The sequence below is a fragment of the Aquarana catesbeiana genome, linkage group LG13 (assembly GCF_042186555.1).
Source record: "Aquarana catesbeiana isolate 2022-GZ linkage group LG13, ASM4218655v1, whole genome shotgun sequence".
Lineage (NCBI taxonomy): Eukaryota > Metazoa > Chordata > Amphibia > Anura > Ranidae > Aquarana > Aquarana catesbeiana.
Genome location: NC_133336.1, coordinates 184,814,987 through 184,827,876, shown reverse-complemented (window position 1 = coordinate 184,827,876; position 12,890 = coordinate 184,814,987). Strand labels below are relative to the sequence as shown.

The 12,890-nt window shown below is 40.2% G+C and overlaps 1 protein-coding gene across 1 annotated transcript in view; it reads left to right on the top strand.

Annotated features, from left to right (window-relative positions):
- Positions 1 to 7,581, top strand: part of LOC141117621 (hepatocyte nuclear factor 6-like) — a 28,266-nt gene extending 20,685 nt beyond the window's left edge. The window contains exon 3 of the mRNA XM_073610559.1: positions 1,071 to 7,581. Coding sequence (XP_073466660.1) covers positions 1,071 to 1,387 — 317 coding nt within the window. The 3' untranslated portion in view covers positions 1,388 to 7,581. The remainder of the gene's footprint in view (positions 1 to 1,070) is intronic.
- Positions 7,582 to 12,890: the final 5,309 nt, after the last annotated feature.

The following is a 12,890-nucleotide window of genomic DNA, read 5'->3' as shown; positions in this document are numbered from 1 at the left end:
TGAGAGGCAACATGTCACCTCCTGGATCCTGTGTTAGCTCTTTATAGGCCGCAGCACTTGCGCCGCAACCATGCGCGGTACATGCGGTTTGCGGTGTGACCCCTTGAATGGGTAGCGTTTGGCAGCGGTATTGCCACGGCATTTGTACAACCCCCTCCAGCCACCCGTTTAACTTTTATGCCTATTATTTACATTAAGCGTTATACTGTATGTACCAAAGCCGATGTGTCTGTATGGGTAGCAACCAATCAGATCCCAGCTGTGTGGTACAGTTTAGAGAATACATGCATACTGAGGGCCTTATGTGTCAATGGGTTCTTAAAGCGTACGTGTATCCTAAAATAAGAATCGGTAAATAGTACCTACACTCTAAACTTAGGTCAACCTCACCCATTAAAGCAGGTGTCAAGAAACCAATCTAGGTGCCATAAGGTGAGTATAGCCTTATTTCTAAAGTCAGTCCCATAGTCCTCCAGGTCAGTGCACTGGGGTGCCTACAGAGGCTTCAGGAAAAGTAAATGTAGACTCTATTGATATCAGTGTCCAAAATGCAGAGCCGCTGTGGGTCACATGACCTAACACAAGGTCACAAGGCCAAGAACCAAAGCTCCATAAGACCGTATTTTTGCAGATGAAAGATAACCTTGCTTATATTTATAATGGGATATGTATTTAGAGCAGCCACATTAGCTCATTACATATGTGTTGCTCCTTTTTTTCTCAGTGCACATCCATGGGCAGAGAACTGTCAACAGACATTCCCTGAAATCAATTCACTGCCTAAGTGGCTTCTCCTGAAATTGATTTCCTTGCAGCAGTCAGCACAGATGCTGGCTGCAGTGGCTGACATGTATACAGCCAGTAGAGGAAGCCCCTGAAACTCTGTACAGTATATGAAAGAGGGTTATTTATTACTGGCATGGAAAGCATGGAAAGTTGTAAAATTCACATCAAATATTGCTCTCAGATTAGCTTTACCCTTATACATGCTTGCTAAAAAAAAAGATGTGATCTTACATTTGAAATTACTTTTAAATTCACTCTATTTTCTATTGTACTTCTGTCTGCAGCATGCAAAAGGAAAGAGCAAGAGCAAAGCAAAGCCGAAAGAAACCACGTGCCTAAGCGGCACCGCCTGGTCTTTACCGACATTCAACGACGCACACTGCATGCCATTTTTCACGAGAACCAGCGGCCCTCCAAGGAGCTGCAGATCACCATTGCACAGCAGCTGGGTCTAGAACTCTCCACTGTGAGCAACTTCTTCATGAACGCACGAAGAAGGAGCTTAGACAAGTGGATGGATGAAGGTCATGGGCGCCCACCTTCCTCCTCCAACTCCTTAACCTCCAAAGGCGGCTCAGCCATTGCTTGCACCAAAGCATGAAAAGATGCCTACTACGCTATCAACCAAAGATAGTACCCGCTCAGCCTCCATAGTCATCCCTTCTCCATTCTTCGGGACACCGTCTCCAAAAACATTGACCTTGAGGTGTCTTAAGAGGACTTGTAAAGGTTACGAGTGACTGACTGTCCGTTCTGTACTCGAAAGTCGTTCATTTCAGTCTTTGCGGCTGAAACCTCCTTTTCCATGGAGATATGTGGGTACAGAATGGTTTGTACACGTTATTTATTTATGTATTTATTTTCTATGGCACTGTCAGCACACAGCGCGCACTACAGAAAATACAGGTATCATGTTTTAAAATGCTTTCAGCAACGACTTGGAAGACATAAGACAAGGGGATTGGTTGGCCGCCATCCAAGGATTTTTGTAGTAGTTCCTTTGCTTGAGTCACTAGGCTAAGGAACGCTATATAGGTTGTTCTTTATGGCCAATAACAGGTTTTTTAGGACACAACAGCCTGACTCATGACTTACCTAGACCTTTTCAGGCCGTGCATCCTTGATAGATGTTGGGTGGAGCTGTAAGAAGACATAAGGATGCCTCCTGTCAGTCATGCACACTGGCAATTCTGATTGACAGGATGGCCTACAATGGGGTTAGTTTCACACACGTCCATTTCTGTTTGATGTCACACTCCTATCATGCATCTCGGCTAGCAATTTCTCTATGACACTACAAAAAATAAGAAGACAAGAAACACAATATATCCTCTACCTCTCTTTTTTACTTGGCAAAGGTGGGTTGTTGAAGAGCTTTATATTCCCCTTGGAGTCCAAATGCTTACCATTTTTTTTTCCTGTTAAAAAAGGGGGGCATAAAATTCTTTTTTTTTTTTTTTTTTTTTACATTTATATGTGTTAGGCAAGCTTAAGCTTTTAAGAAGAAATAGACCAATCTGGTTGATTGTGCAGGGAACAAATATTTCTTCACATACTTATGCAGCCCTTTTAAATCAGACCTTGCATGAAAATTCTAGGCTCACCTATGTTGTAGCTCCCGAGCCCCAGATTTTAAAAAAAAATGCTCAGTGAAAGCTATAGAAAATAAAATATTTGAAGAAAAATGTAAAAAAAAAAAATTATCTTGCACTTCAACTTCTCACCGTTGAGTATGACCTCCTGTGCAGTGGTGGAGCAACTGAGAGATTCACAAGCTCTCCCAGAATCCCATGGTGAGGTCCAGTAATATCACCTGCACCTACAGAAAGTTGATTGTCAGATAAGTATTTTTTTTTTTTTCATTGAATGTTTATTTTTTAGAGCGTTCTCTGAGAGTTTTTTATTTGTGTGGCTACAACCTAAACACTTCATTTTTAGGCAAGGTCCACTTTGAGCCACTTTCAGGTGGGATCATTCTACAAAGGTTGTCTACCAAAGGGGTGTTGAAACCTCTGAACTAAAAACATTTTTTTTTTGCTGTGTCCACATGGGGGAAGAATAAGCCGCAGGTACGATTTGACTTAAGCTGGCCATATATCACTAGAATTTTGCTTTCTCAATGTTTGTTCAATTTTCCCATGGTTAATGGGGTCAAATAGATGATTGTTTTCAACAATAGTAATGAGAAAAATCTTAGGAGCAGGATGGATAATATATCTCAAACAAAATTCTAACTGTGAATGTAGTTTTTGTTCGGGAAAAATTTACAAATGTAATAGACACAATAGAAACCTGTTCAATATACCTGGGATTCCATTCAAGTAGCAGATCTAAGGTCTTTTGAATCAAATTAGTTGACTCATTGATTGCAAGATCAAATGCTCTGAATGCCTTTATTCACTCCCGTACGAATGAAAATCTACTGTTGCATGGCCATCCTTAAACAGGGACTCTTGAGTGCTCTATTAGTATATCAGGCAGTGGGGAATGTAAGCATAGCTTTTCTATGGTGCTCACTATAAAGCAGAGCTGGGTAGAGTATAGGTTCACTGTAAACTGATTATACAAAGGCAGGTCTTCTAATGACTAAACACCTATAATATCCTAGGAACAAAGTTAAAGCTAGGTCTTTTCTGCTAGATCAAACATCCCATGGCAGAAATTATCCAGCGTGTTGGGAGGTTTCTGCAACAGCTTCGACACATTAAATGCTTCTTATCAATCGATACCCAAGTCTTTTGCATCACTTGTGAAAATTACAATCAGCATTAGATGCCAAGCCACATTTTTTGGACACTGCAGCCTAACATATTGATGTACAAGGCCCAAATAATTAACTCTTAATTTGTTCTAAGAGTACTTCACCACCCGCAGTGGCCTTTGCAAAGAAACAGAAGATGTAATGATTAATAATTCCTAGCCCTAACAGTAACAGATCCCTGGCCACCCGCTTGAGGAGAGCTGACCCCAACCCCACTGGTGAAAATTCAAAGCCTCGCTGCGCAACTTTGAAGAGACGGTGACCTTTTCGCCTTCAGAAGCTGTGGACTGCAGTCTGGATGTACAGCCGGACCCACCCCGGGCTCTTTTCATTTCATTCCTGACCAGCTGACGGGGAATTAGTGAGTTCAATGGAACAGTAGGAGATGAGAGGAGGCGGAGGTTGGAAGGTCAAGGCAGTATCCATTCTCCAGAGTCCACTGATCACATCCTCTGTGGGGGTAACTAACCCTTCTTACTCCGGAGACATCTCCAATACATTGTCCTGACCTGGGCTCAATTCACAAAGAGATGGATGGGTGGATGAGTTATTTTAACCCTGTTCATTATTTATTTAATGATAATTTCAATTTTCAGTTTACAAAGTCTTATGTTTATCAGTACCTTAGAGGGTCAGTACACCCAAAGAGAGTTAAACCACTGGATACTAGCTATATCTCTTGGAATCTCTGTTAGTGAGAACTCTGGGTTGCACACCTGCTGTGGTTTCTCATTGTCCCTGTTGGATTTTATTAATTGTATATCATAGCTGGAACATACAAAGGTGGGCAGCAAATCCAGACATTCCAGGAAATATGGCGAGATCTCACAGTTGGAGTGTCTAATGCATATAAAAAGCCAGGGGCTGATTCAACTTACCAGTCCGCACCTTTAATCATAATATCAGTTTTGGATGGACTTGTCCAATAAGTAAGTATCTGCAGAAGCCTCTACAAAGTCCAAATGCACAGGCAGACTGAAAAAGGGGATTGACATTAAACACATTCAATCCTGAATATGTAAAGGATCACCATGAGAACCAATAGCTAGCTTAATGAGCAAAAAGCCAGGGGTCCAACTCTTCTTGGATGACTAACCCACGGAACAATGTGCCATAGCCCAGATCACCCAACATTTTGGGGCTACCAAAGAGCAGTAGTCCAAAAATAATTGTGAATTCAAAGCCTTATACCCCGTACACACGGTTGGATTTTCCAACGGAAAATGTGTGATAGGACCTTGTTGTCGGAAATTCCGACCGTGTGTAGGCTCCATCACACATTTTCCATCGGATTTTCCGACCCACAAAGTTTGAGAGCATGATATAAAATTTCCCGACAACAAAATCCATTGTCGGAAATTCCGATCGTGTGTACACAAATCCGACGGACAAAGTGCCACGCATGCTCAGAATAAATAAAGGGATGAAAGCTATTGGCCACTGCCCCGTTTATAGTCCCGACGTACGTATTTTACGTCACCGCGTTTAGAATGATCGGATTTTCCGGCAACTTTGTGTGACCGTGTGTATGCAAGACAAGTTTGAGCCAACATCCGTCGGAAAAAATCCTAGGATTTTGTTGTCGGAATGTCCAAACAAAGTCCGGCCGTGTGTACGGGGCATAAGTCTACTAATAATATAGATAACTGCATAAAATTGTTGAGTTCCTGGAATTTCCATTTTATTTTTATGTGGAGAGCACAACGTTGTGTTGGTGAACTCTGGACAATTTGCCTGCCTGTGACCTTCACTCATCAGTGTTTAGATGTTGACTAGATAGCTTTCTTAAATTCAGCCGATCAATATACACAACTCTGTCACAATACTAGGCCTTAGCACCACCTCAGTCAGTCATAGTGACTTTGATAGATTGTTACCCACCCAAGCATGCATGGATATTAAGGAGACATCAAATTTTGCACTACCATTATAACCTGATATTCTATCGTTTTATAATAGACTTCATCAAGCCCTACTCCATTATCCATCGGCACGGCTAAACTGGCATATCAGTATAACTCTACCTCATTCTTGGGGGTTAGAACAAAATAGTCTTGACGGGTATTAATAATACAGCTGTGGACCTACTTTGAGGTACAAGCTGAAGGCTACTGTCTCTGAAATATTGTTAGTTATGTATTCAAACATTTCATAAAATGTCATTTCCTTGGCAGCCATCTTGGATCTAGCATGTTACCGGTAGGCAATGCTTATTTTGGTTCTTCCTAAGGTGTTAGGATAGTGTAATTGATGTTGCTTGGGGTTTGACAAATTCATTGTAATGTGCTTACTTTGATGAAGAACCATTTTTTTCTAAGTTCATGTCACTTAAAATGGCTGTCGCACTAAAAAAAAAAAAAAAAAAATGTTGAGATTCAAAATGGCTGTTCTGCAAATTTAAAATGGTTAGATATTATGTCTTTATTGAAGAATAAACAATCCACCATTTGTATAAAGTATACCAAAGAAGAATTTGCGTGTGACAATTGTTTTCTACGCCACAAAATTGCTTTTGTGAATTTGTTCAGCTTTTTTTTTTGTCCAAACACAAAATCAACAGGGTTAAGGATAAGCGATGCCAAAAAAATCTTCCTTATTGGGGGTTAACAGAAAATATTGTCATAGACTTGCCGAAACCCAACGCATTTAAAATAAGCTAAGAATTAATTGGTGAATTTTTAAAGAATTAAGGTGTGAATGACAATGAAGGTAAACTAAAAATGGAACAATCAGGATTGCTGGATGACAATTCAATGTTTGAGGTGTTTTGTATATTACCAGTGTTAATTCACAATGTGCAATCCTTTCTAAAATTAGCTTCAAGCTAGATATGTAATCTAAACCATTTCCTGCTACTACATCTTTATATGTTTTAAATGATCCACTTCAGCCACTTAACGATTTAGATGGTAACTTATTGGGGTTGGTTACATGTAACACGTCATGGTTGACATGCAATTAAGCAGAATTCCATTTTATGGCTTCCTCTTACTCTTGAGTTACAGTATAACCCACCATTGGATATGTAAAATTCATCAAATTGCCTTTCAGATCCAAAGACAAGAAGACAAAACAAGACAAGAAAAAAAAGTCCATAATTCCATTCTGCAAAATAAGTAAAAAGTCCAGTTTATTTTCAGATGTTGAGATAATGGACACTCTATCAGCAGAGCTTGTTTCTCTATGTAATGGGTAATTTTAGGCTACAGGAGGTTTACAACAAGCCTACAAAAAGTCCTTTTAAGAAAACTCCCCAAATCTTTTTTTTTCAAGTTTTGTAAAGTGTAGGGAAGGGTTATAAACTTGGTAAATTTTTTAATGCGGTCTGTGCCCCCACTAGGGAGATTTACCCTCCCGTTCTGCCATGGTGTCCATTGTTTCAGAGACAAAAATTTACATTTGTTACCAGAACAGGAATAGGAGGGCTATATCCCAATAGGATCACCTGTTCCTGTAAGAGCTGTAAAAGGTGGGATATTTCCTCAATTTGGGGAGATTTTCTCTCATCTTCTCTTGTATCCTGGGAATGGAAGTGAGAAAATCTCTCAAACGTGACAGTCAGCAAAAAAAAAAAAAAAAGCCTTTCCTGCTCTGTTCACTATTGGAAAAAAAGCTTAGATGGATTTCTACTACAGTGGAATAACTGGACACAATGTCGGGTGCATGTGGGAAAAGGCCTCTTCCTCAGATTGCAACTGCCTTCAGTTCTTCTTTTATCTAATACCTTTACATAAATACTTGGAATGTTGGCTGTTGTGGGAAAAAAACAGGTCCCAACTCATCCCAAGGTGAAGGAAAAGGGTCATGTATTTCTTGGGGGGCAGCATACATAGTCTGGACTTTGCAAGCTATTACTTGTTAAAAAAAAGACTGGACTATGTAGGGAAGCCATTTTCAACTAGGGTTACATGGAATCCTAGGGTTCCTCCAGGGGCTATTAGGGGTTCCTTGAGTTGTGGCTGATTGGCCTTCCATGTAATAGTACCTATGCCACTTGGTAGAGCCAGTGACATGACAACAGACTGCCACTGTAAGGGGGGTAATCAGGCCGTGGGGGGGGGGGGGGGCATTCTTCCAACTGATCGCTGATGTAAGGGGCATTTTTCACACTCCCTTGATTTTAGCAGATACCTGAAAATTATGTAAGGGTTCCTCTGGGGTAAAAAGGTTGAGAAAGGCCTGTATAGGGTCCTAGGGGAGGGAAGTGAGCAGTTCTGTCCAGCAGAAGTACTAATTTTTGCACACTGATCTTTAATCTTTTTTTTCACACTCTCTTGATTTTAGAAGATACCTGAAAATTATGTAAGGGTTCCTCTGGGGTAAGGAGGTTGAGAAAGGCCTGTATAGGGTCCTAGGGGACGGAATTGAGCAGTTCTGTCCAGCAGAAGCACTCATTTTTGCACACTGATCTTTAACCATTTTTTTTTTAGAAAATCTCAGTGCAGCAAGGTGATAATTGCTCCCTTCTCTATGGAGAAAAAAAGGAATGTATTATTTTCTATACTTCTACTTACCCATCATCTGTATGAGAACAGAAGGCTGTAAATGTTCTATTGGTTTGGCCATACATTATGTTGAAGGATGAGTGGATGCCTCTCAATCTGTCAATCATTGAGAGAAATTCATGACCAGGCTCATCCTACTTTTAGGTGTCACTGTTGCTACCTTCACCTTTAGAGAGGTTTATAGGCCTAAATGAAAGAATAAAGTTCAATATACAATAAAAATGGCCAACATTTTGAAATATGACATATGACAGTATTGGAATTAATTTCATTTTATACAAGAACTCTACAAAATGTATTATTTGCCATGTCCCATTAAGAAAGCAACTTGAGTAATAGAAAAACTGATCTGAATTGCAATACAGCTGCCTTATCTGTCCTTGGTACTGAAAGGATACAACCCCTTGTTGTTTATTAGTGGTATAGGGAACGTAACTAAGTAATCTCCTAAAAAAGACAACTCAAAGAGCAGTAACGCAAAGTAACCTATAGCAGCCGATTAGGTTTCATTTTTTATTCCTAATTGGTTTGCTATAGGTTATGATGTTATGGGGTTATTTTACTAATGGAAGTAAAGTAAATAGGGTGAAGCTGTGATTACTCTGAATATACAGTTATGTACTAGAAAAAAAAACATTTTTTTAATAAATTTCCCTTGCATGATTGTGTGATTGAAGTGAACGCAGCTTCACGTTTTCCACTAACATTCACTTTGCATAGTGAACATACATGTTGCTAGCTGAACAGCTTGTCTTCCTTTAGTAAATCGACCCTATTACACCCCCATTTTTTCCTAAATCAAATAATAGAGCCCATCATTGTGTTTAATTGCCATAAAATGGTATAAAATTCTGTTACCCTGTAAAATCCTTTCCTGTCTAATCTTATCAAGACCGCACTGCGAACTTACATCACTGGTAATGTCAGAAAATTGTGTAAAAAAATCAATGTATTTCAATTTTAATTTATTAATTTATTTTGTGTTCATACACACAGTGTTAAAAAAAAATCAGCCGTGCATTTTAATATATAAATATATATATATGACATATATAGAGAAGAAAAAGAAACTTGAATGTTTAAACTTTGTTATTTGTGCTAATTAACCAAAGTCTTTTTGCCTGTACACATTTTAAAACACGTACATTTTATACCAAAGTTTTCTCTCTGATACCTCATCGTGTGATTTGTCCTTGGTGATGTTACGCAGAAATTAAATGTCCTTTGTTGAAAGATTAAATGTCGGTGTGCCATTTATTTGATCTGAAGTATATATTCAGATTTGTTGGATCTGAAATTGGGTGGATGGGGAAGGTCTGTGCCTCTGCCGATCAGGTACTGCAATAGGAGGATGGGTAGGCTTTGTGCCTGTGCAGAACAATGACTACAATGGGAGGGTGGGTAGGGTCTGTGTCCTCTAATAAGTCTTTTATGACCTATTAGTGGAAAACTATAAGACAGACTTATACCAGGGATTATAAGTATTTTAAGTTACATGAAGAATCGTGGTGGTAGATGCTAACCAAGTTCCCCAAATACAATCAAAGAGCTGTGGAAAATCTCTATTTTCACAAGTAATGCTATACAGGGGTAGAATTTGGTCAAAGTATTCCATGTACTCATGGTTGGGGTTCCTCCAGGCTAGGAGAATAGCCTTCTTGACATAAAAGAGGAGAATTTGCAATAGTTGATTAGTAAGCTTGTAAGCCCCACGTAGAGTTATTTATATATATATATATGTTTGGAAAGCTCACAGCTGTCTCCAAAAATCTGGTTATATCAGACTGAAATCCCCATATACAGGCCTAGAAGGAGTAGAAGAAACCAGCCCTCATACAATAGTTCTTACAGCTGAGTGGTAAAGGTCTAAACCCCAGTATATGGAGTACTGCAGGTGTGTAATAAATGGGGTGTAAAAAATTCTTATAGTAGGTAAGGTTGAATAAAGACAATAGTCCATCCAGTTCAACCTGTGTAGGTGTACATGTGTCACTGTTGATAATCATTTCCCATATCCCTGTATATTGTGTTTACTAAGATGCAAGAGTCTTTAAAAATATCAGTACTCCACGCTGACACCACCAATTGTGGAAGAGCGTTCCATATCCTTATCGCCCTGACAGCAAGGAATTCCCTAAGCACCTTAAGGTTAAACTGCTTCTCCTCCAATCTAATTGTTTGGCCCCATGTTTTCTTACACTCCCTGAGACTGAAAAGTTTCCTGGCATCATCAAGGTATTTGTATACTGCTATCATATTGCCCCTCAAGCGTCTCTTCTCCAGGGAGAACAAATTCAGTGCTTGCAGTCGTTCCTCGTAATTGAGGTCCTCCAATCCACCTACCAATTTAGTTGCCTTCTCTGGACTCCCTCCAGCTCCACCACGTCCCTCCAGAGGATTGGTGATCAGAACTGGACAGAATACTCCAGATGTGGCCAGACCAGAGATTTATAAAGTGGCAGGATAATCATTTTATCTCTGGAATGTGCCGTTCTCTTGAATAATTTTGCTTGTAGAAGAAAGTAGGGAGCTCATATAGTTATCCTCAAACTCCATCCTGCCATCCTCTGATAATTGGAGGTATCAGTAGTTGCCATTTATCTTTGACTTTGTAAAATTAGAGATTTTGGTGGTTATAAGAGTAGTATAATATGTGGAGATATGTTTGGTCGAGCTCTCCTGTTGGAAAAGCTCTTCCTGGGTTGGCTGATTAGGGTTATCCTGGAGGACTTAAACTGAACTCTTACTGCAAGTGATAATTGGAGATAATCAAAGTAAGCTGTATGGAGAATTCTAAACTTCTCTTGTGGTAGAGAAAAAGCAACCAGATAGCCATCCTTATGCCGCGTACAGACGATCTGACATTCTGACAACAAAATCCTGGATTTATTTCCGACGGATGTTGGCTCAAACTTGTCTTGCATACACACGGTCGCACAAATGGAATCACTGTGTTTGTGTCATGGGACCCAGGCATCAAACATTATTGGAAGTGTTAAAAGGTGATGAACCGAATGCACCTGGGTTTGGTTTGGGGCAGGTTCAGCGAACATCACTAAAGCTATGTGCCAACTCTGAACCCCAATGAAGTTTTAGGTAGGTGGTCGGCAAAAACGAGGATCGACTGCCCTTTTTGACCCCCTTTGGGTGTAAACCAAGCCTGAGGGAGAGGAGACAAGGGCAATGCTTTCTCTTTCTTGCAGCAGACTGATGACATCATCTTGGCCTAGGCAAAATCACTAGACTAGAGCTCACCGACTGCTTTGTATTAATAAAAGGCACAGCTTTCTTGAAAAATTATCTTGCTGCTGTTTATTGTAACATGTCAGAAATGTATTTATGCAACCTTGCATGTCTGGCTTTTCTCTACTGTCTACAGCCAGCTTAATACACACACAGACAATACTCATATCACTGGTGACTGAATACAAGGAGTAATATTGAGATGTCCTATACCTTCCATAATAACAATACTGCTCATCTAGCCTCGGGCACCAATTAGAGTAGAATAAACCAGACACAATTAGCTTTAGAGACCTAACACCAGAACATAACCATTTTCAATGGGTCCATGTGATTGCTGATTGAATACTTTAATAACTGTTTGGAATTGGTAATGACTCGCCAGCAAGATATTAATCCCTGGGCATGATACAGGTTATGGGCCCTGTGAGCCAGAAGTGCCGCTAGAGGTGACAATTGGCTTATACAAATTTGTTATACTGAACCCCCTGCCAAGATCATTCCCTGCAGCAGGCAAAAAAATGCTAGTCCATCCAACTCCATATCTCTTTACATATTAAAATCACCTATTCCTTAAAGGTGAACTCTGGTCAGAATAAAAATTGACAGTAGGAGGTACCTAAAACGGTCTATGTATTCGCCTATTCCTCACATATTCAGGATATATTTGGATTAATTGCATATGAAGCAAATACCACATTTTGGCCACTAGATGAAGTTGCCTGCACGTTGCCAACCACTGCTCATCTCTGATCTTGATCTCTGATCTTGATCCTGTTTTTGATTTGGTGTCTTTTTGCTTGACTGTAACCAAACTTGGCCAATGACTCGACTCTGCTCTCTACTGGTCTGTGTGAAGTCTGGGTGCCCTCATTGCTGTGCTCCCGCCCCTAACACCAGTGCTCCCAAGTTCAAGTCTGTGGTTGCAGTTGCCTGGCACCTGTGCTTAGAGGTGCTCAGATGGGAATTGTGCAAGAGGCCACCCTCATCATCTCAAACTCCTCATACGTTACAAAACCCTGAGATCTTGAATGGCATCTTTGAGCTTACCCTAGGCAGAAGGCTTGCTCCCCACCATATCTGACAGCACTGGGTGCCTGATCAGCCAACTAAACAAGGAACAGGTCAACAATTTAACAGGCAGAAGCAGCCTGGAAAAAATAAGCATTAACTGAGTATATTTTTCCCACGCTTTACCATGCTGATCCACCAATACCATTCCGATCAACTGCTACCACAACTGTGCATGTTTCGGGATTCACTTTAAAGCAGAACTCCAGCTAAAAGTAATTAGATAAAAATGAAAAGTCATTTAAATATTAACCACTTGCCTACTGGGCACTTTTACTCTCTTCCTGCCCGGGCCAATTTTCAGCTTTCAGCACTGCTACACTTTGAATGACAATTGCGCGGTCATGCTACACTGTACCCATATGAATATTATATCATTTTTTTCACACAAATAGAGCTTTCTTTTGGTGGTATTTAAGCACTTCAGCCCCGGAAGGATTTACCCCCTTCCTGACCAGAGCACTTTTTGCAATACGGCACTGCGCCTCTTTAACTGACAATTGTGCGGTTGTGCGACGTTGCGC